This window comes from Battus philenor, unplaced genomic scaffold (genome assembly GCF_028537555.1).
Source record: "Battus philenor isolate CCGP_79_NKW_IND1 unplaced genomic scaffold, ilBatPhil1.0.hap1 SCAF_13, whole genome shotgun sequence".
Taxonomy (NCBI): Eukaryota; Metazoa; Arthropoda; class Insecta; order Lepidoptera; family Papilionidae; genus Battus; species Battus philenor.
Window position 1 is genome coordinate 985,028 of NW_027181675.1, and position 24,600 is coordinate 1,009,627.

The 24,600-nt window shown below is 35.6% G+C and overlaps 1 protein-coding gene across 1 annotated transcript; it reads left to right on the plus strand.

The window, feature by feature from the left end:
• Positions 1–847: 847 nt before the first annotated feature.
• Positions 848–24,600, plus strand: LOC137933433 (probable cytochrome P450 49a1; the record flags this gene model as incomplete). The annotated part of the gene is made up of 9 exons (XM_068777386.1): positions 848–1,049; positions 5,722–5,855; positions 13,781–13,875; positions 17,609–17,719; positions 18,894–19,046; positions 19,914–20,123; positions 21,279–21,426; positions 22,078–22,317; positions 23,804–24,600. Coding segments are annotated over 9 exons (1,611 nt in total), but the record flags the coding sequence as incomplete, so codon positions are not given.

Below are 24,600 nucleotides of genomic sequence, written 5' to 3' on the forward strand. Positions count from 1 at the left end.
GTGACTTTAAATTAAAAGAAAACTGCGAGGTACAGACCTCAAGGATCGCCAAAATCCTGCATCCTGACATTTTCCGCGACCTTAAATATGTCTTCGTTCCACCCAATAGATGTTCTATTCACGTCACTACCTTCTCATGGTCACCACTCAACTATTATCTACTAATTAATTAATTAATTTATTTAATATTCTTTACTGTACACGCTGGGATACATTTGAGTTACATTATAATAAACAAAAGAGATACAATGGGCGGTCTTATCACACAAGGCAATCTCTTACATACAACAATGGTATGGAAACATTACATGTATATATAATAGATAATTAACTTGTACAAAACATACATATGCAGTAATACCCCGCTTTACGCGAGGGATACGTTCCAAAAAAAAACGCGTTAACTGAAATTCGCGTATAACGAGGTTTATGATTAAACATAGTCAAAAATATACAAATCATTTTAATCAATCACTTTAATTCTAGGAATACTTTATGCAATACATACTCTTATTTTTTACGGAAAAATACATCTATTGTCTTTTGGGTAACGTTTTGTTTACGTTCTTGTAAAATACGTTCATAACACCCAACACTGTTTTTAATTGTTTGACAGATGGTCAAGACACCATAGAGAAGTTGATGACTACATTATATTTATTCGCACTCTTTCGCGTAATTCAAGGCATTTGAGCGCGAAATTTGTAATTCGCGTTATAGTGAAACCGCGTATAACGGGGTCGCGTAAAGCGGGGTATTACTGTACATAAAAATATAATACAATAATAAATAAAAATAAATCCTATTTTGATCGCACTTGATTTAATTATACAATATTCTAAATTTAAAACTGTTCTCCAGAACCTGTCGCCAGTCTCGAACCATCACTAGTACTCCTCGCCGAGCCGCATCTACTTCCCCACAGCGTCACGCCCCTGTTGCTGCAGCTGCCCCCACGAATGCCCACAACCCTCGCAAGTTCACTGACATCCCAGGACCCTTGGCTCTGCCATTACTGCGACACTCCGCTTATGTGCTGCCCAGAATAGGTAATTGATTTGTATATTATGACATTATTTGGTTTACCGCTGGAGCCTCAAAGTTCTGGAGGAGTGGTGATCAGATCTACAACTACCGCGGAGGATGTCCACGCACGTCCAACTTGTTAAGATCATCAGAAGACGCTGGATGAATGTTTCTGATGATGTTAAGTAAGAAAAGGACCAATATTTAGGCAATTCCGCACATGCAGTGGTAGTCGTGCAACAAAATGCAATGCGTATGCGAGAAACGATGCGAATCACACAACCGCCATCGACAAATCACTCGACACGTGTTTCAGCCCTCCACGGGGCATCTTCAGGAGTTATGTTACATCGATTAGTGCCAAACACAGAGGCACTCACTTAGGATGGACTTCCGCAAGGTAACGCCTGATTCCATTAAATATCTGATGATGTTCTCGCTGTGGGATTTTATAGCTTCATCGGAAATGAGTTTACGGAACAGAAAGGTCTTGAGCTTACAAAAAACTATTACTAGATACAATGTTATATAATTTACACTTTGTACCTCAATTATATAGAATTGCCACAGCTCCTTTGCGACCACAACAAACTGCGACCGCCAATCCACCTGCCGTGCGTGATGATTATGGTACATCCCATAGATATCTTTTGGAGAGGCAATATGGCTTGTAGTGGAGTTCTATGAGCAGAAACGGCAATATATATTGCAATTTTGAATTGTTATTTAAATGCAATCTAAGTATACATGCAACAGAGATAATAATATACAGGGTGATTTGGTTATAAGCGTAAAAGTTATGTGAATGTGTAATGTGTCGTAAGAATAAATCGTTTCAGAAATAATAAATAATGTAATGATAATATAAATAATATAATAGTAACTATATATTGGTTATTGTCTATCTTTGATTTTACTAAAAATAAATAAAAATCGGTAAAAAAAACTTTTAAGTTAAACGGTTTTATTTGATACCCATATTGTGGTGGGTGTTGGAAAATATGTATCTAGTCCGCCATAATGGAACGGCGTCCATCTTGAATTTTAAATTTTGAAATAATCATCATGTTTTACTAGTGTAGCCCTTTCATTTGATACCCATATTGAGGGGGTTAAGGAAAAATATGTAATCCGCCATTTTGTATCGGCGGCCATCTTAGATTTATAATGTTATTGATTTTATTATATTGTATTGTCATCTTAATTAAATGTGTGTAACAAATTTCAAATCAATCTGACAACGGGAAGGTGCTTAAATTTCAATTTCTAATTTTGACCCAAATAAATTCCGTACTAAATAAATAATAAAAAAAAATAATAAACTAAATAAAACCGTTAAAAAATAATGTGACGTTTTTAAGGTATCACTTTTAATTAATTTTATTTATTTACTAAATAACCTATACATTTATCCCAACAAGTCTTTTACAACTATAATAAATCATTCTGTATACAAAATGGATAAGTAAAATATGATAGTTTATAAAATTTTATCAGACTAGTGAAATTCAGTCGTAAATTGTCTAGACAGCGTCAGATAGAACAATTGCATAGTCTATATTACTTCTAGGTACGAAGCACTATTTCCACTGGGAAAGGCTACCCCTCCAATACACGAATTCAATTTATTTAATTTTTGAGTCTATAACATTACTGATAATATTTTTACCACCAATTCAATGCAGTTTGTTATTACGATTAAATACGTTACTTCACTATCTATATGTCCAAAGTGACAGTGGGCAGACCACAACACTCGTGCGACCAATGACCACCATAGTCAAAGGTTTTTTAGTGGCAATACTGCAATGTTTAAAGACGAAGCTGCTTGACCTGTAGGAGTGGTCGTAGTACTGTAGCTTCTTGTTTATGGTCACCGCATGTTGACGGCATAGTTAATAGTTATAGCCGCGAGAGGGAGCCAGGCCTAGGGGGCGTCAGGGTTACATTGCACAGGGCTACACGAGCTAGAGCCGTCCATGTGTCTCGGATTCATATATCTTTATCTCACTTTATTGCATCTGTGGGAGACAAGGTAGCTCTGTAGCTTCTTGTTAATGTTGACCGCACCTCCGCTAGCACTTATAATGAGCGCGGAGACTCTCAACAGCGCGATGCAGATTTTCGTTGCGTCTACTGTGGCGCCATCTGTCATTTATCCGTTTCATTGCCGCCGTCGCCGCGATGCGATCGACGGACACGTGGGTTGCTAGGCAACGCGTGTTTGAGTGGCACGCGATATGCACGCCACAGACCAATGTGTGTTGGCGGTGATCATAAGATAAAATCGCTCAAAGAGAAATGGCTGTTCAAAGTTTCGCTGTGAGATCAAATCAGAAATAAAAAGATCCGCAAAAGAACCAATAGCACTGACGTAGGTCAAAGAATTGCTCATCTTAAGTGGCAGTGGGCACATCGCTCGTGCATCCGGTGATCGTAGACTTCTATATACCACTAACTACTGTGATACCAGGCCCTTCAAACATGGTATTGTTTTACACGGTGCCGAATCGGCCTGGTATAATAGTGCAGAATGGTACGGAGCCACCTTTCAACCGACTTTTTTTTCTAAAACAGTAGGGTCCCATATCTGTTAGATTTATTAGTATAGATATAAAAATACCATGTGTTCTCCACAACCTTTTACCAATAAGACTACTGCTTCCTATCTATTCTAACTATACTTACACATAAATACGTATTGTTTTATGTTCTACATTCAGTTTAAAATTAAAAATCCAAGCACGTATACAAATATACTTGGATAACCACAGATAAAAAATCGCGTGAAGTTTTTTTTTTATGAACCTCTTTTTTGAGGGCCTCTGGTTCCCTCTATCTAATCGTTGGGACAAGAAAGTATGATACAAATGATTTTTTAATCGTTATTTTTATTACAACTTTAAAGTTTGTTATATTCTCTTTCTTTCATATATATTTTTTTCACACGTCGCCTTTCTTTCTTCGCCACATTCTGTTTAATTTAGACACAATTTGCACTGGCAAAAGAATGTCAAAAATTGTTGTTGTTTTGTTCATGTCCTGAATGTTATACAGTATGATTGGTTATAGGTGTAAAGGCTTTAAAAAGATAAATGTCTAACTTATTTAATGTCAATAAATGTATGGTACACTATATCCAAAAATTAATAGTTTCAGAAATATTATATAGTAAGGAAAAATTTCAAATTAATTTACTGTTCACTATATATCTGCATACTTTGTATTGCTAGAAGTTACTAGCATGTCAAATTCTACTAGAAAAAAAAAAAGAAATTAATATAGCACATTTCTCAGTTATCTATTTATACAGGATGATTATAAATTGGTCTAAAAGCTTTATAGCATTCTGTTAGCCAATTAACATTTAGCTCATTTACCCATATAAATATATCACACTTAAATCATTCTGTATGTTACTGCAGAAATAAAATTGCATAGCCTAATATATATTTTGCTAAATAAACACTTATTTACATTATTCGCGATGAAAGCGCATTACATAGCGCTTAGCACAGCTTTTTATGGCGTGTAAACAATAATAATTTTTATTATTGAAATAGTTGCTGACTGTACCTGAATGAGCGTTATTTGATGCTATATTTAATTATTATTAATGTAAGTGTAGGAAAGAGGGCAATAACCTTATAAGTATAATTCTGTAAATGTATGTGTATATACATATGTATATATATATATATATATATATATATATATATGTATGTATATATATATATATATGTTTTTTCACTCGATAGACGCCCCTTGCTCCTTGTTCTTGCCCTTGCATAGGACTTACCCAAGATCGACACGATGAACGATCTTGCGCTACCCGTCAGCGACTTCCCGCCACCTTCCCTCCAGCTGCCACCAGCTCGTGATTGCCACTCTAGAACCCTTCGACCCCAAAGGCCATCTGGTTGACGGGGACGAGAAATTCATATACATACATTGATGACATTGGTTCTTACTCGAATCATAGCATACCTCTCTCCATAGCTCTATGGGTGATCTTGAAGTTTCGTATAAAGTGCACCGTGAGCAACCACAAATGAAGCCATATGTCATCACTGTTAACACATTGGTGAAATACATTCGTATTAAGATTTTCAGGTATTTTGGAAGAGAGAATGTTTCGAATCTTTCGGAACGCTGTCCCTTCGAGTTGGATTAAATTTTGTACAATGTTTAAATTTTGTTCTCACATATTTCGTACTCTTATTTAAACGTTTCCAATCATATAACTTATTTTTTTTTAATTATTATTCATTACTTTTAAATATGTATTTAATTCCGTAAAAATTACACATTTAAATTTGGCTCGGACTATTAAAGATCTTGGACACCTCTGGTATATATAGGGTGGGGTATAAATTTTTACACTTTTGAAACATGTGTAGAAATAAAAGTACAAATGCTATTTTGTTTATGATTTATTTACCGTAATTATCATATATTAAAATTTATTTTTTAAAAATTACATCGTCGAGATGTGCTCCGTCTCGCCGTTGGCCCCTTACTCTCACGGTTTTGGAGAAATCAAGTGTTGCTATTTGCAAAAAAATTTGGCCCACCTTATATTATGTTATATTTCTATGGCTCTTATAATAAGTAAAACTATTATTTTACCGTAAAACTTCCGCTCCTGGACAAAAGTCTCTTGGAAGGATTTCCAAATGTATGTATTATGTTCAGGTAACTTCCACCACTCGGTGGGGCTGGGTCTGCTGGAAGGTCTACGTGAAAGATATGGCAACCTGGTGCGGCTGGCGAAGGCATCCCGGAAGCGTCCTGTTCTCTTTGTCTTCGATCCGGAGAACATGAAAGAGGTATTGTACTCTTGATTAATATTTTTAAGTAAATAAATAAATAAATATATACATATATATAAATAATGATAAAATATATATTGAGCGCCGTCGCGCTGTTAGTTCTGTAAAATACCAGCATCACTATAGCGCTCCTTTTGTTAGTGAACCTTTGGCTACTATTAAACTCGTATATAATTTATTAGTATAATTCCAATAATAAAAAATCGCAAGGCTGGAATTTATCTTCCAGTGTTGCACTTGCATTGGAGAAACAGTGATGGATGCTAAATGAAGAAATTATTTGAATCACATACTTCGTGGAAATCGACTCTTGGCTTGAAAAAAATTGTCAGGACGAAATTTAAGACGACGGTATGCAGAAGCAAGAACAGAAGTGCAGTGAAAAGATCCAAAATGATTTTTTCATGTTTAAAAAATGACTGCACGGTGTTCGAATAGGAAAACGAGTTTGTAAATAAATAAATCTTCTTAATTTTACATTTATTTTCTATAATTTTTTTGTATATATCATAGTACAAAATCTTCTGAAGAGAATGTTGAAAAAATTATGAATATTGTTGTATTGTAATGGAAATAGCCAATATTTTTTACATTTTGTTACAAATATTGTTTTACAGTTATTAGTTTTAAATAAGAAAAGGACCAATATTTAGCCACTTCAGCACATTCAGTGGTAGTCAAATCACTCAACACGTGTTTCACCCCTCCACAGGGCGTCTTCAGGAGTTATATTACACCGATTAGTGCCAAACACAGAGTCGAATCACAGAATCACTACTCGGTGTAACTTATGCCCCGTGGGGGGTGAAACACGTGTTGAGTGATTTAACGGTGGTAGTTGTGTAATTCGCATTGTTTGCCGCATGCGCATTTATCAGCGGGCTGGCGGGCGGTGCATTTTATTGCATGACTACCACTGCACGTGCGGAAGTGGCTAAAGATTGGTCCTTTTCTTACTTTTACAGTTATTATTTTGTTTAATTATTTTTCTATTTGGTTTTACCATTTCTCTCAAGTCTTATTTCGTATATTCGTTTTCGTACCTTATATCTTTTACAATTTTTCTACACAGTTTTAGGAAGCCAATGTTTCTTCGTCAACCTTCATGCCTGACCGGCATTCGGAGTCGACCAGGCGTATGTGTCCTTTGCGATCCTTAAAGTGTCTCATTTTGTATCCTTTTAACCTATTCCTAGCTAAAACAACGTATATCGTATCAACTGGTAATATTAAATACAAGCGTACAGTTCATATTTACAAACATTAATCGAAACTAATGACCCGCGAATGTGTGATAAGTGGTTTACTGCGCAAACATTGCTGCTTTGTTTTATCTTCCAATGTAAATAGTTCAATATAAATAGAATCAATGTATTGTAAATATTATTTTCGACCTACTGTTTACGTTAGATAAGATATTAGGGGGTCATCGACGCACGGAGTCGTATTGAAGCCACCACTATCCAAAAATCTTATGGTTATTTTTGCTGTTGAACTTCTCCTAGATATAGGTCTAGATATAGTCTTCCAATAGGACTTTCATACGGCATCTAGCGCGTTACAACAGCTTTTTACGACTTAGAGCCGCGAATCTTTTAAAAAAAACAGTTTAGTGGTCAATATTCTTACATAGGCCTCACAATATATTTACAATAATTATAATAAATGAAGTCAATAGTGTTTTTACAAGGCACTATGAGAAACCGTACCAAAGTTTCGACGGCGAAATATAGATACATTCAGATCTTTTAATAAAATTCCGCAATAGATTATTGGACTACCATTTATAAAATTCGAAACGCAATTTAAAAGTAAATTGTCGGAAAAGGTTTATTGTTCAATAAACAAATATTTAAATGACAAAAATTCTTGGCAGTGATGTCGCCTGATAATTTTGATTTCATTTAAGCTATATCTCATAATGTATATATTCATAAATCTGTATTGTCATACTTTATTAAAAGGTGTGTTATTGTGGATAATATATATAAATACTTATTTACGAGTATTATATTTTTACTAGTATGTAAACATACAGATCTCACTATATATGTATACAGCAAGGCTTAGTTATGGAAGACTTGCGATCGATTTGATTCCAGGGATACAATCTTATATAATTCACACTTTATTATGTACACCAGAGTTCCCCAAACTTTTTGTGTCGTAGACCCCTTACCATGTTCTTCCGTGTTGGGTAGACCCCTACTTACCTGACATTGTTTTCATGTAAATTTCTAACTGTAGTGAAGTTTAGTGTTAAAAACTTAACGTAAAACACATGTTAATTTATACATTTATTAATTGAATTTAAATTAAAACTATTCAAAATAAAATTTTGTATCTGTTATGTTAAATATATGTAACATTAGATAAATATAAAATAAACTATAAATAAAATAACATAAGCAATAAGTCAATATTTTTACTGAGAAGGATGAACCTGATGCTTTAATAATAAATTATCAACATTTGGCGTCAATTATGTAAGGGTTAATCTTAAATTTCCTCGGCTAATGATGTCCAGTTCGTGGACCCCCATTTTCATTTCATGGACCCCCAAATTTTTTTTTCACTGACATAGAGCCCTAGGGGTCGATATAGACCACTTTGGGAAACACAATATTATATATTATTATATACACAAACAAGTTCCCAGAAGATGGGCAGCAGCTTTTTCTGCGTATCTAAATATACTGCAATCGCCAACCCGCCTCCCAAGTATGGCGATTATGGTATATCTACCTATAGATTATATCTCTTTCTCTCATTGTTTGCCGCATACGCATTTATCAGCGAGGTGGCGGGCGGTGCACTTTATTGCACGACTACCACTGCATGTGCGGAAGTGGCCAAATATTGGTCCTTTTCTTACAAATAAATATGTTTAAATTATATTCCTAGCATGCCTTCAAAAGACAGTTTTGGTTGATAGATATACAATTGACCAGTTCTGTCTACCGAAATAGACTTTATGGTACGCTTTATCAAGGCATTATCATACTCACGTCACACGGGTCGTGTGATTATGTCACGCACGTTGCAGTATCTGGTGTTTTAACCAAAACAACCAACTCCATCTTATCTTCGACTTCCAGTTTTTATTACGCAGATACGCGGAACTTATATTTTGCATTAATATTATGTTTACAAAAGATCAATACTATAGACATTTTATTTTCATAATGAATAATATATTAAATAAGTATATCATATTATTATATAACTAGCTGATCCCGCAAACGTTGTTTTGCAAAAAAAATATTTTTAATTTTCAATTTAAAAATAATGGTTGATCGTAGAGGGGTGAAAATTTAGGGTTGTATGTATTTTTGTATGATGTATCATAAAAAAATAAAAACAAAAATTTCGTTAAAAAAAATTTTAAGGTTGAATAACCCTTATCACTTAGGGGTATGAAAAATAGATAGTAGCCGATTCTCAGACCTACTAAATACGCATATAAAATTTGGTAAAAATCGGTCAAGCCGTTTCAGAGGAGTTCAACTTCAAACACCGTGACACGAGAATTTTATATATTAGATATGTGCATGCTTTAAAAAATATTACTATTAATATTCATTAAAATTAAATTTAAACAATCAAAATTCATTTTTTATAAATCATAAATCAATATGGACTATGGGTAAAAGCCTCCTCCGTTTTTTATTCATTCAGGTAACTTAAAAACTAGTTACATTTTAACAGGCGAGTTATACATCAATTGATCATTACAAGTTTTCGCCTTTAGCATTATTCACATTGTGAAGACGTGCAAGAGGATCATAATCCTACATAGAAGAAAGTTACCCAATAAACTCTAGCGCATGCAGAGTGAACAACAAATTCTTACAAGATACATATGAACATATACTCACATACACATGCATATGGTATACATATGCATGCAATGAGTAAATAAATAAAAAAGGTGTTATTATAAATCCGAGAACCAAACAAATCATTAATATATTTGCGCCTTAATTCATATGGATTGACACTAAAAACGTCAAATTCTAATTCCTCTGATAATGAGTTATTTATTTAGTTACTGCGACCATTAGTAACAGAGAGTGACTTAGGATTTCTCTGCTGATAACATGGAACAAATATAATTATTCTCCACATCTGTCTTTTGCTTTGGTGATCCAGATTTCACCAGCTTTTCATTTTATACCATCACTTCATTCCGTATACAAAATACATGCTATAATATATGTATCTAAACGTGAAATATATTTATTATTGCCTACGAACAATACAGCTCAAAGGATCAAAAACTTTATTTCATTTTAATTTTTTAGACAAAAATACAAGCTTGTAATGAACCATCACCATTGAGTGCATATTTTTTTGTTTATATTATACTGTTCGTATCTTGTTACGGGTTGGAGTGACACTTGGCTTCAATGGATTCGCAATTGGAACTACGGGTCCGGTTCTTTGGACTAGAATATTATGGGGACCAGAAGCCTTTCTGCGTGAACGTTGGATTATTCCAGACGTCGAACATGTGCTTATCGGCGTCGCGCTGAGTGGTTATCGGACCAATATTTAGCCACTTCGGCACATGCAGTGGTAGTCGTGCAACAAAGTGCACCGCCCGCGCCAAACGCAGAGTCCACCAGAGTACACTAATCGGTGTAACATAACTGCTGAAGATGCCCCGTGGAGGGGTGAAACACGTGTAGAGTGGTTTAATGGTGGTGGTTGTGTAATTCGCATTGTTTGCCGCATACGCATTTATCAGCAGGCTGGCGGGCAGTGCACTTTGTTGCACGACTACCACTGCATGTGCGGAAGTAGCTATATATTGGTCCTTTTCTTACTTAGGATAGACTTCCGCAAAATAACGCCCGATTCCATTAAATACACAAAAACACCACAATGTTGTTTTTTTATTTAATTCAACAGAGAATCGATCTTGTAATTAGATGTTATATTATTTGTCTAGAGTACGTACAGACATATGATAATACGATTAAAGAGATTACAAAATTTAAGCTCCAATTGTAAATAAATAAGTGTCGAGATATTATATTTATGATATATCTTCCGTAAGCGATCGATATCTACTTATAAAAGAAAATTTCGATAATTCTTTATTCAAATTTAAATACGCTAAGAAAATATTTTTTGATTAGTTATTTTTTATTAATAGTTCATTGGCGAATATAAAGCTCAACGAATCCGCTGGCTTGGTCACTTGGAGCGAATGGGATCTGATCGGAACGTGAAGGTAGCGTACCTGGAAAAACCGAGGGGTCGAAGACCAGTGGGTAGACCCAGGTATCGCTGGATCGATCGCGTTGAGGCAGACTTGCGCGAATTGAATGTCAACCAATGGCAGACGATGGCGCAAGATAGAGGAAAGTGGAAGTCTCTCGCTTCGGAGGCCAAGACCCACTTTGGGTCACTGCGCCTGCGGAGTAGTAATAATAGTTCTCCGGCTAGAATGTTTTTTTTTTTATTTATTGAGGCTCCAGCATATAGGCCGTGGTCGTGATCACCGTCCATCCACTTTTACGGTGATCAAGTTATGAAATCCATTACGTGAACATTTTTGTTTTTATTCGACAACTGATAACACTCCAGACGGTGTAAACATGACAATTAAACTTGTTTCTAATCTCACGACCTTTGCGAATACATTACGACGGATAATTGCAAATAACTTACCGATTTAAACTGATTCTTTTACTTATGTATTATTCAATATCAACTAGTCCTCGTTTTTCTAATAATGCAACCTTGTATCAGTATCCTAAAGCACGAACCTGATTCGTATCGTGGTGACATGAATTTGGATTTTTTTTTTTAATTATTGGTAAATAATTGCAGATAAGGCTAAATTCGATGCATAAACCTAAACTAAAAAAATGTGAAAAGTTTAGAGACAATTTTTAAGCCTTTATTAAAATAATAAATACATTTAAAAAAACTTTTAAGTTAAACGGTTTTTTTATACTCATATTGTGGTGGTTATGGAAAAATATGTACCTAGTCCGCCATATTGGAACAGCGTCAGTCTTGAATTTTAATTTTGACATAATCATCGTGTTTTACTAGTGTAGCCCTTTCATTTGATACCCATATTGAGAGGGTTAAGGAAAAATACGTAATCCGCCATTTTGTATCGGCGGCCATCTTAGATTTATAATGTTATTGATTTTATTATATTGTATTGTCATCTAAATTAAATGTGTGTACCAAATTTCAGATCAATCTGACAACGGGAAGGTGTTTAAATTTCAATTTCTAATTTTGATCCAAATAAATTCCGTACGGGTCGAACTAAATAAAACAGTTTAATAAAAATAGTAATATTATGAATTGCTAGATTTAAGCTGGTGCAATTCTTATGTAATTCAAACTTTGTGCATTAATTATATAAGATTGCCATTGCTCATCAACAGGTTTTCAGAAGATGGGCAGCTTCGTCGTACCATAATACCACACTGTATCACCAACTTGCGTATGGTGATCACCGTATATCCCCGTATATATATTTTTGGGGAAAGCCTATTCCTTACAGTGGACCTCTCTTGGCTAGATCGATGAAGTTACTCCATAGAAAATACGTATAGCCTCTAAGCTAGAGTTCCCCAAACATTTTTGTGTCGTAGACCTCTTGCCATGTTTTTCCGTGTTTTGGTAAACCCCCTACTTACCTGATATTGATTTCCTGTAAATTTCTAACTGTAGTGAAGTTTAGTGTTAAAAACTTAAAGTAAAAACACGTGTTAATTTATACATTTGTTAATTGAATTTAAATTAAAACTACTCAAAATAAAATTTTGTATTTGTTATGTAAAATATACGTAACATTAAATAAACTATAAATAAAATAACATAAGCAATAAGTCAATATTTTTAGTGAGAAGGATGAACCTGATGCTTTAATAATAAATTATCAACATTTGGCGTCAATTTTGTAAGGGTTAATCTTAAATCTCCTCGGCTAATGATGTCAAGTCTGTGGGCCCCCATTTTCATTTCATGGACCCCCAAATTTTTTTTCGCTGACGTAGACCCCTTGCAGGTTGTCATAGGCTCCTAGGGGTCGATATAGACCACTTTGGTAATCACTGCTCTAAGCTAATTTAATGTTAATCACATATGTAGTTTTTTTTTTTAATCAAAAAGTAATATGTACATAGTCCGCTGACTTCCCATTGATGTCAATAAGAGATGTGGAATATTTTTTTTTTTAATTTCAATTTGAATTTGAACCTGGTGTCGAAGAGCCATATAACCACTAAGTTGCAAGGTACCAGCCGTACACGTTGCGGACGCGTGCGTTCGATTGTCTCCTATCTGAATAATTTATACGCAGTTGTTGAAGCCAAAATGCATCGCACGGTTCAATTGTTCTGTTGAACAACGCGAAACGTTTCTCATTATTTTTTATCAATCATGATTTATTTATATTCATAAGGCAGTCTTAAATCCGATTGCATGACTAATAATTACTCTGTCTACATAAATTATAATATAAATTTATATATCACAAGATCCAGAGCTTTGAAGGTGATGAATTTCTAAAGTTTATCTGTAATATTCACTTGTTAAGTGATGTTATTAATTTAGAAAGAAGGTAATGCACGAGAATAGTGATAGAGATTGTGTAGAACAAACTGAGAAAGTGAAATAAAAGTATAAAATGAAGAATAGTTGACTCGAATTGTAGTGTCCTTATCCCAAACATGGCACATGAACGAACGAGAGGTCCCAAAAAAACCGTACTATAAAATATACAAACCGAATACACTGTGTGGCTACAAATTCTTCGATTCGCAACTTGATGTTTAAATACTGTAGAGATCTAGACTACTATTGACCTTGAAAGCTCTACCACCCAAGTTAAGCTGTAAATGCCTACTGAAATCCATCATTAATAAATGATGAACTTTTGTGTACAGGTGTACGAGAGCAGAGCGACAGAACCGCCTTACTGGGAACGCTCTCCCCTTCACGAGCAGAGGAGGAACAGTGCGAAAGAGAGTTCATTACAAAGGTAAGTTAATAAAACCAACAGGTCTATCGCAAATCTCGTCACGACAACCAGCTGTTATATATCCAGCTGATATTTAAAATAATTTTCAAATTGTCCAAACCAATTGCGGATTTTTTATTCAAAATGGAATGTTTAATAACATGATGACACTAAATAAAAATAAACTAGAAAGTTAACAATTCTATCATAGGGTACAAGTGTACGCATATATAATAGTTCCAATAGATGTCTTAGACCAGTGATTTCCAAAGTGGTCTATATCGACCCCTAGGGGTCTACGACATCCTGCAAGGCTACGTCAGCGAAAAAAAATTTGGGGGTCCATGAAATGAAAATTGGGTGTCCACGATAGTGGATCTCAATTCTCTCTCACTTAGGAGGAGATTCTCTAGCTGTCTACAAGTATGTATGCGTGTGTGTATATATATATATATATATATATATATAGCAGTCCAAGATGTAACGAAGATGGAAAAGATGCATGAAAGGTTAAAGAATGAAAGATTATATGTGGGAAAAAAGAGAAATGTGTAAGAGATATTAAGACGGACAAAGGAAGAGTGAGAAATAATAGAAGGGAAAGTTAATAACATATATTTCTTAAATTATGTAGCATAGTTTTTTTTTTTAAAAAGTAGTAACATAGTGCTATATAGTAAAACAGCATAAGAAATGTATGTGATCTAGAAATGTAGACGAATGAAGGAAGGAGATTCAAGAAAGATCTGCAAGCGAATAATCAGATCAAGTAAAGCGTAAAAGGAATGAATAGTAGATAACGTTGAAGGACGAAAGAGAATTTAGAATAGGAATTGAAAACTCATTTTACCCCAACGACGTCCCTGCCCTGCACAAGGCAGACAGAACGCGAGGCCTCCAAAAACGGTGGTGGTTATAAAAATGGTGGTTATAAAAAAAGCTATATAACAGGGGTAGCCAACCTTCGGATGTTTGAAGGAATATTTGATGCTTTTAATACATTTTCTTCTTATTTTTATGCTATATTTTAAATGAATATTATCCCTGAAAAAAATTATTGAAAAGCTGTCACCAATTATACATCAAATTTTAATTAATTATTAACGTAAGTATGTTATGAAATGACCTTTATTTTTAAAATTTAATTAGAAATAGTTTATGTTATAAAAAGGAATATATTCTTGTTTACCTTTAAAATTAGTATATATTTCAATTGTGGCTCGCGAAAAATAACAAGTTTGCAAAAATGGCTCAAATAATCAAAAATGTTGGCTACCACTGCTATATAACAGCAACGAACACAAGTGAAATGAAATGCACCGCACGAATTTCTATGAGATATCTTCACGGAGTATTAACCGGGGAGGGGTCGTAAATTGCAGACGTGAGAACAAAGTTAATGCACTTGTGAAATTAAGTTACACTCGTCGATTTAAACGCGCCCGGGCCAATAAATAACAATTGGGAGATATTGAGGATGAAACTAGAAAGTTCTAGAAAGAATTGGATGGTCGTTATAGACTGGACAATAAATAATTCAAATACAGTACCAGTTGCACGTCGACCTTTGGAAAGAGACAATCGGCTAATTTCGGCTTCGTAGAGCGTTATCTCTTTCGCACGAAATACGACTGACAAAACGACACATAGGTAATGTGGGACAGAGATATGCTCTACGAAGCCGAAATTAGCCGATTGTCTCTATACCGACAGGTTCTTGGCTCTACTCTATTTCCTTTACATCAGGGTTTCTTAAACTTTTGTCATTCACGACTCCATTTATGATTGCGAGTTTCTTGATGACCCCATACAAATATAAAAGAAAAATAAATTAATATTTTTTGATGATTAACTTATAAGGTAGCAATATACTATATACACATGAAAATATATAGTTTTAGAATTCGTTTTGTAACATACAAAAATCTAAAATAAAAAATCGCACAAAATATTATAAAATTGAATTTATTATAGTTTCAAAAATAAAAGTGGATTCTGATCGTCTTAATTCGCTCCAATATATTCAAGTAGTAGTAAAATGGTATATATAAATATTTGACATTAAAACCTCCTGACCCCAGAATTTTGTCTCGCGACCCCTTTTGGGGTCGCGACCCTTAGTTTAAGAAGGTCTGGTCTAGGCGATAGCGGCCTTTTTTGCCGGGGGTCCGTCAATGGTTAAGGGCATTGTAAATATGACCACAAAAACGCTCGAATTGGAAAGACAACATATTCAAAGTCGCAGGAAAACGTTGTCGTGCCACGCAGCTGGCAGAAGAAAGATCCGTATCAAATAGCGGCAACCCTCTCCCAACTGCCTGCGTTCAGAATGAGCAAAAAAAATTCGTAAAAAAAAAAAACACTAGCGATACTAAATCGAATAAATAAAAAAATACATCGTCCAGTATTGCTTTCATATGGAGCCATCCAAATCCATTTTGGGAATACCCTCTTGAAGGGCATAAGGCCCTTCTATTGAAAATCCTGATGATCTAAGTAATGTTTTTTCCTGATAAGTACTCTTCCCATACAAGTTAATGCACCGTTCAATCACTTAAGTGTGAACAGCTTTCAAAAATATCATATAAGATTTACTTATACGTCCACTGCTGAACATCTTAACAAACTGACACCCGGCGATGCCATTAATCTGCCGCTACACAATGATAGCGCGTGTTAATCTACCACTAGCGCCATCTGTTGATAAAGAAATTAAACTGCGTAACTCTAGTACTGTAATTTTTTGATAGATGTCGCTCTCAGTCTTACAATTTTAGTTTTGTCTTATTGATTGCATTATATTCTCAGTATATATCGATTAATATTTATCACACATTTAATAAAGAAACTAAGTTATTGTTCTGAATATTTTTTTTTGAACGCGACGATCCTAATTTTTTTTTCGTGTGTATAACACATATGTTAAAAAATTATATAGCAATAAATATATATATCTCTATTTAACGGGTAAAATGTCAATGTGGCGCTTACGACATTATTAAATGATGTCTTTATGGGAGTAAGGATTTTAATAATACATATTGCATACAATAATTACAGTGATTTAACTCATAGACACACAAACACACAGAAAATACTATATTAATAATAAACAGATACACACATGAAGATATTTCTTAATTGTTTCGAAGTGAATGGTATTCGCGTGTGCGTGTGTTTGTACGCGTGATACGTTTTGTTTTATGTATGTGTTGCAATGAACTCATTCAATATGGGAAAATAGTCGAATCACGGTGCACAGCCGTGTTACGTATATATATATATATATATATATATATATATATAAGGAATAGATTTCACAGACATCCTTGCTATTTTTACATTTACGTTTAATATTTCTGAAAAAAAATATTATGCTCATGTTTTTGCTTACAGTCTTTACTAAGTCTTATAAAGCTATTTACTAACTTAAATCGTAAACTATGTAATACTAAGTTCAAGTTAAGTAATTAGAAGGATTATTTTTATTTTTAAAACAAGTTTAATAATTAAGAATATTGAATTTCCTATATAATTCCTTGTACAATCAATTAAATCAAAAATCCGCGTTCATAATAATTTAAATAAGCCTTTTATATACGAACACATTTCATCACCATTTTAACCAGAGGTAGTCTAAAGACCAACCAGACACAAAAAAACATTGGGGAACTCTGGTTTATATTTATACCTTATTAGTGAATGAGCGTATTTTACTTATTGTATAACTTATATCATATATATGTTTTAACAGCTTCCAAACGAAAGATATATGGGCTGCCATTGGAACACTACTTCAAGATGGGACTCTTCGAAATAACTTTGATCAGGCGTTCGATGACATCGCGGCTGATTTCACACGGAGGTAAGTTAGTCCAGCGGTGGAGGTAGATCCCAGGTCATATGTCTTATGTATTTCCCACTATGTGTATTAATTATACAGGATTTCCACTGCTTATAAACAAGTTTCAAGATGGACAGCATCGCCATCATACCAAAATACCACACTGCGATCGTCAACCTGCCTGCCAAGTGTGGCGATTATGATGTATTCCTCAAAGATATCTTTGGGGGAGGCCTATACACCAATACCTCACTTTGCGTTGTGGTTGCTTGAAAAACTTGACGCAAATTGAAATGTCGCAAAGTGAATTAATATTTTCTATAGCAAACGATGTAAAGATCGAAGACAGGTTCGAAATAATACTTCGAAAATACTACTTTTTAAAAAGATAATTAAACAAAATAAACATTAAAAAAACAATAGTGGTGTAATTCTGCCATTAAATCAATTGGAAAAACATTTTCCCTTTTCGTAACCAGAAACGACAAGTAAAAATGCATGGCGCAATTACAAACATAAATGATGCCATCTTTTAGAAAAAAAAACTAAAGATTCGAACCAAAACAACGCAACCTCAAAAATCTAACTTCGAAAAAAATCAAAACGATACGTCATAAAGCCTAGTAATAGTATTTAATGGAATCAGGCGTTACCTTGTGGAAGTCCATTCTAAGTAAGAAAAGGACCAATATTTAGCCACTTCCGCACATGCAGTGGTAGTCGTGCAACAGAGTGCACCGCCCGCCAGCCCGCTTATAAATGCGTATGCGGCAAACAATGCGAATTACACAACTAGCACCGTTAAATCACTCAACACGTTTTTTACCCTTCCACGGGGCATCTTCAGGAGTTATGTTACACCGATAAGTGCCAAACAGAGTTTTTGTGTATTATATTTTTAACAATATACACTAACGTGAAGAACGACAGGAGAGAATGGAAATAATAAATAACTATGTAAAAAAATAAATTGCCCCTAAAGTCCCTGTCCCACCAAAGATAGGGGTACGAGAGGCCCCCAATAGCGGGGGCCAATAAAAAAAAAAACTAACGACAGTGTAGGAATGTGATCCGTGGCAGTTTTGCGTATGCGACTACCACTGCATGTGTTGGTCCTTTTCTTGCTTAATATTAGTGTATCTAGCCGCGGGCGTGTATGGGGTGAAGCGACGACATAAAGTAATTTGCTTCACAGGCTCGGTGAACTGCGACACGCGGATAATGCACTAAACGAAGAGATATCGACTGAGATCTACCGCTGGGCGCTGGAGACCATAGGTGTCATGGTGTTCGGAATACGACTAGGCTGCTTGGACGGATCTGCTCACATTCCGACAGCTGAAAACAGGTCAATATACCCCCCTTTTTTTAAGGCCCCCGCTATTTGAGACCTCTCATACAACCCGTCATGGGTTCACAAGGACAGTTAGTTAATAATTTATTCACCTTCTCTTGTTTTTATTTCTTCATTCTTTTTCTCTCTTTATTCCTACGCATAAAATTTTATACCTTTTCATTCTTTTATCTTTTACATCGCCTCTTCACTTTCACGGTTTCCTCCTGGACTATTTTTTTATAATTATTTATTATCATGTTTGATCTGTATTTTAAACAATTCTTTTTATAGTCTTTTACTTATTTTTAATTTCTATATTGCAATTTTTAACCACTTATGCTGCATCAGTAGTAGTTTCCTTTACCCGTCTAAAAATAATGTTTTGTTATCTTTTACCATCTTACCTCTTAGATTCCTGCAATGTTCGGCGAAGGTCTGGCACATCAGGTAAAGGTCAGACAAAGAACAGCAGATTTCACTTTTGTAGAGCATATTTTTAAAGATCCTGTTATCAGAGGCCCCGCGTTTCCCCTATCATATTTGGGACAGGGACCTCATTTACAATTTTATTTTCGTTCTCCTCTCTCATCCTTTGCAACGTGTATTGCTAGAACCTCTTTCATTTATCACATTCTCTACTTCTTCTTCTTTCTTCCTTTCATTTACAGTCTTTACACGTATTGCTTTACTTTCTTCGCCACATTCTTTGATATCATTTAGTTAGTAGAGTATTGTCCTTATAGCACTACTCAGATAGGTAATGCCTTAGAAAAGGACAACACTACCAAACCGAATCTAACCGAACGTCTCACTCTATTTTCCGATTCATATTAAATTGCTAGAATTCTACGATGTCTTCTACCTTAATAAAATTTCCAGGCCTAAACAAAAGATGTCTCTGGATGATGACACACCGGACACGTGTTCACTCTCGAAGCGCTGCTCGGAGGATATGACACCAGCAGAGCGCCTGGTGAGGAGCACCTTGGAGATCACAAACGGCGGCTACATGGTGCGCAGCGAGGACACTCTCAAGAGGGACTCCAGCACATTTACTAGCGCACTGAAAGCATACGACACACATTACAGGTAAACAGAAACTTGAAGGTCTATATATAATTTAAAAACTAAAAATCCTCTGAATATATGTTTATAAAGCAAATGATATTCCAACTGTTACTTCTAAATACGTATTTAATAACATATAATTTAACTTAAAATTAAATAATGCTTTCATAAAATCAGGAACAGACAGACACATGATAAAATTTGTTTAAAAACTTAACGAATCCTTCACTAGTCAGTGGGCGAATATAAACTGTTATCAGTTTCATAAGATATCTTAGACCTAGTTTTAAATTAGCATTAAAGAGTTTTTAGTTGTTTGAAATGCGTGGAACTTCGTTTGTTGACTCATTTACATTAATTGTTAAATTTCATTTAAAAGACCAACTGTTGAGTATAATAATCAACTTTCAAAAGCGCATGTAAATGTCTTCTCGAATAAAGATATTTTGAACATGAACATGCACCAGTTTGGTACAGATCGAAGATTCTTATATTCCTGGATCCTTAAACTCACTCAGAAATACCTTCAGATTTCACTTCAACGCATTTCTTAATTAAACGGAAAATCTTGTCGGTTCCTCAGCCTTCAGCTGAAACTAAAACAAGCGAATTATTTTTCGAATTTTTGGGAAATTTACAGAAATTATGTAAGAAATGAAAGGTATAAGAAAAAGAATGTAAGATATTGTAAAGAGAAAAAAAGAGAAATTAATGGAATATATTAAAAAGGATGAAAGAGAAGCATGACAATAACAATATTCAGTGAAAAATTATTGATTGAATTAAGTAGGGGGAATTAGGGCTCTTTGAAGGAATATCTATAGCTCTTAGTACATATTTTCCAGAGTTTTGTTCCTGCTTTTTGTGGTGTATTAAAAATTTTTGTTGTAAAATTTAATCACCAATGACTGTTATCATTCATCATTCGTAACAATTACTGAAAAATGTCGTCACCGAAAATTCATAATTTTTTTTACATATGCATATATTATTATTGTTTATATGTTTACAATAAATGTATTTTTGTATATCTTTTAAATACGTATTTAATAGCGACATACGAAAAATTTAAAAAATGGTTCAGACTATCAGAGCTTAGCCACCCCTGATGAAACAGTCCTTACTGCACACAAATATAAAAAAACACGATTAAGAATATTACTTTCCATTGTACAGTTTGACCCAACATTTCCTCCTGCAAGCGGTGCAATCACTGGACTCCAACAGCCTCAGGCCTGAACAAGTGCTCGTGGAGAAGCTGAAGCCGCTTCAGAGCATGGTTCTGCCGTTGACCGCTGACATACTGCTCGCTGGGGTCGACCCTGTAAGTTACTTTAGAAAGACTACACATTTGTCAGGATGCTGGCAGCACGAGACCGATCATTGTCAGGATCTTTAGGAGGGTGGAGGCGGGGGATAATGCTGTCGTAAAATCTACTTGTAAAGGGTTTCATTGTCATCACTTGGTCTAGGATGTCCACTGCTGGGCACAGGTCTTAAAACCCCAACAGCCATCAGTTTTCCGCCTTATGTAAACTGCCCACTGCTTCCTAAACTTGTCAATAGACTGACCAATATCACTTACTTTCGTTACTCTAAGGATTTTCTCATCACTGATTTGATTTCGTAGAGATATTTTGACATTTGCATGTACAGTTGTTCATAAAAAATAAATGTAAGACGTTACTGATGGCAGTCTCTTTGGAAAATTGAAATTTTCATTCTTTGGTGTATACAAGAATTCAGAATATACATATTTAGGTGTATATATATGCCGAGTATAACACACGAAAACTATATAATAGCTATCGTGGCTGTTTTCAATGAAGATATCATTTATTGAAAAGCATCATTTATGTTAAGAGAATTTAAGTAAATTCAAAAAAAAATCACTCATAAGGTCAAAATTATTATTTTGTTTTTGTTATGAAAGATAGTCGCAAGACAATAAAGTCTGCTCAATCTTTGTCCGCAGCTAGCACAGACAGCGCTGAGCATGTTCTACCAGCTGTCGCTGCACGCAGCGCTTCAACAACGGGCACACGACCAGGTCGCGTGGTCTGTCGCCTCTAGAGAAGCCGGAGCTGACTGCCCGGAGCTACCCTACATCAATGCTTGCGTCAGAGAGGCCATGCGACTCTACCCCGTCACCGGAGGAGTTGTCAGAAGGAGCACCGAAGACCTGGTTGTTGGAGGATATGAAGTACCAGCTGGGGTCAGTATTCTTTATTTATAATATCAGTTAACAGGTTCTTGAATGGCGACGACGTGACAAGGGCAGGCCCCCCGCTAGGGGTAGCTTGGGTAGGCTCTCCACGTCGAAGGCTGTAAAATGAGATCCAAGCTCGAAGTAACTCGAAGAATTGATCGTTTGAAGTGGCAGTGGGTGGGCATCAATCAGCAACTGACCAAAATGTGACCACGAGCCGGTAGACCCGGCATGCCGGTGGAGCGACAAACATAGTCAAGGTCGTTGGTAGTCATCTTATAAGAAGACTCAAGGTCATTTAGAGAACAATGGAGAAGGCTGTGAAATGAGGAAATCTAAACACGAAGTAACTCGAAAAAATTCCTCGTCTAAGTGGCAGTCGGCGGGGCATCTATCGGGCAACTGACCGAAAGGTGACCACGAGCCCATGGATCCTCGACACAGTCAAGGTCGCTGGGAGTCACCTTATAAGAAGATTCAAGGTCACTCAGAGAACAATGGAGAAGGCTGTGAAATGAAGAAATCTAAACACGAAGTAACTCGAAAAAATTCCTCGTCTTAAGTGGCAGTCGGCGGAGCATCTATCGGGCAACTGACCGAAAGGTGACCACGAGCCCATGGATCCTCGACACAGTCAAGGTCGCTGGGAGTCACCTTATAAGAAGATTCAAGGTCACTCAGAGAACAATGGAGAAGGCTGTGAAATGAAGAGATCCGACCTCTAAATCAACTCAAAGAATTACTCGTCTGAAGTGACAGTGACAGAAAGGTTTTCAAATGATGACCAAGAGCCGGTAGACGCAGCGTGAGAAAGCCTATCACTAACTTAACAGCCAAAATAATCAAGGTCGTGGGGAGTTGCTGGATGTAGGTAGTACAAAATCGTGGAGATATTAGGTGGGCTCCCACGCCTTGCACTGGACGTCCATCGGCTGGCATGATGGTGATGAAGCTGGTAGGAATCTCTTATCGAAATGCCAATGTATTTTTATTGTTTTACCGTAATCGTCTTTCCAGTCAATAGACGCCCCCTGCAAGGCATAAACCTCCCCCTAAGTTATCTCAGGGGGCGATGTACCATAATCGAAATGCTTGGCAGATTGGAGAATGCAGTGTGGTATTATGGTACGCAGAGGACTTCGTTGCCCATCCTCTGGAAACTTTTTATGAACAGTGGTAATCTTACATAATTAATACACAAAGTGTGATTATTCACACAATAAGATTGTATCCCAGGAATCAAACCCGCAACCACCGGTCGCAAAACTCGGTCTTCTACTGCTAGGCCCCAACTGTTTTACTATATATATATATGTATATATTTATATATATATATATACATACATATATATATAGTAAAACATATATATACATATATATATATATATATATATATATATATATGTATATATATATATATTCTAGCCACGCTTCATATCTTTAGGAACTATAATTTAAAATTCCATTTTTATTATAAAATTTACTTTTCTAGGTGGACATAGTTCTGGCTCACGGAGTAACGAGTAAGGACGAAGAGGAATGGGGCAGAGCTAAATGCTTCGTCCCGGAGCGCTGGTGCGGCGAGGGTTGGGAGCCTCTTAGAGCTACCAGAGCGCATCCTGCCACCTCCATGCCGTTTGGGGAGAAATGTCCTGCTTCGCAGATCGTGGGTAGAATGACCACGGCACTCGCGACCAGAGTCCTGGACAAGTACCGTCTAGAGTGGCACGGACCGCCGCCGGGAATGGTCACCACCGGTCTCAATAAACTGCAACCTCCTTTTTATTTCGTACTTCAAAACGCTTGTTAGAACATCTGCTCGTGATCACGAGCAATAACAGAGTGTACATTGTGATAAAATTATATTCTAATAGTTTTAACATAAGTTGAGAATCATTTACTCGGTCTTGACTTCATTTTTTAACCCTTAATAGCCTGATTTACGAAAGTGATTTTTTTAAAATATTACTGTGTTTGCTTGAGGGTCTAGATGAAGGGAAAAATAGATTTTTTTTTATTTCGTTGGAAAGAATATTATACAACAGTAAAATTCGTACAGCGAACATTCGGTTTAAAAAACTCGTATCAAAATTGAAACTAGGCTATTAAGGGTTAAACTTGCAAAACTTTGGGCACCCTATATAATGATACTAAAGTATTCGAATTTTGAAAGTCGTGTAAAGGGGGTTCTAAGACTGACTGTACTATTATCAGGTCATTTCTGTTACTTTTTTGGAAGCACCCTTATTCTAAAAGGGGGTATGTGAATATTTTTATTAAACGGGGAAT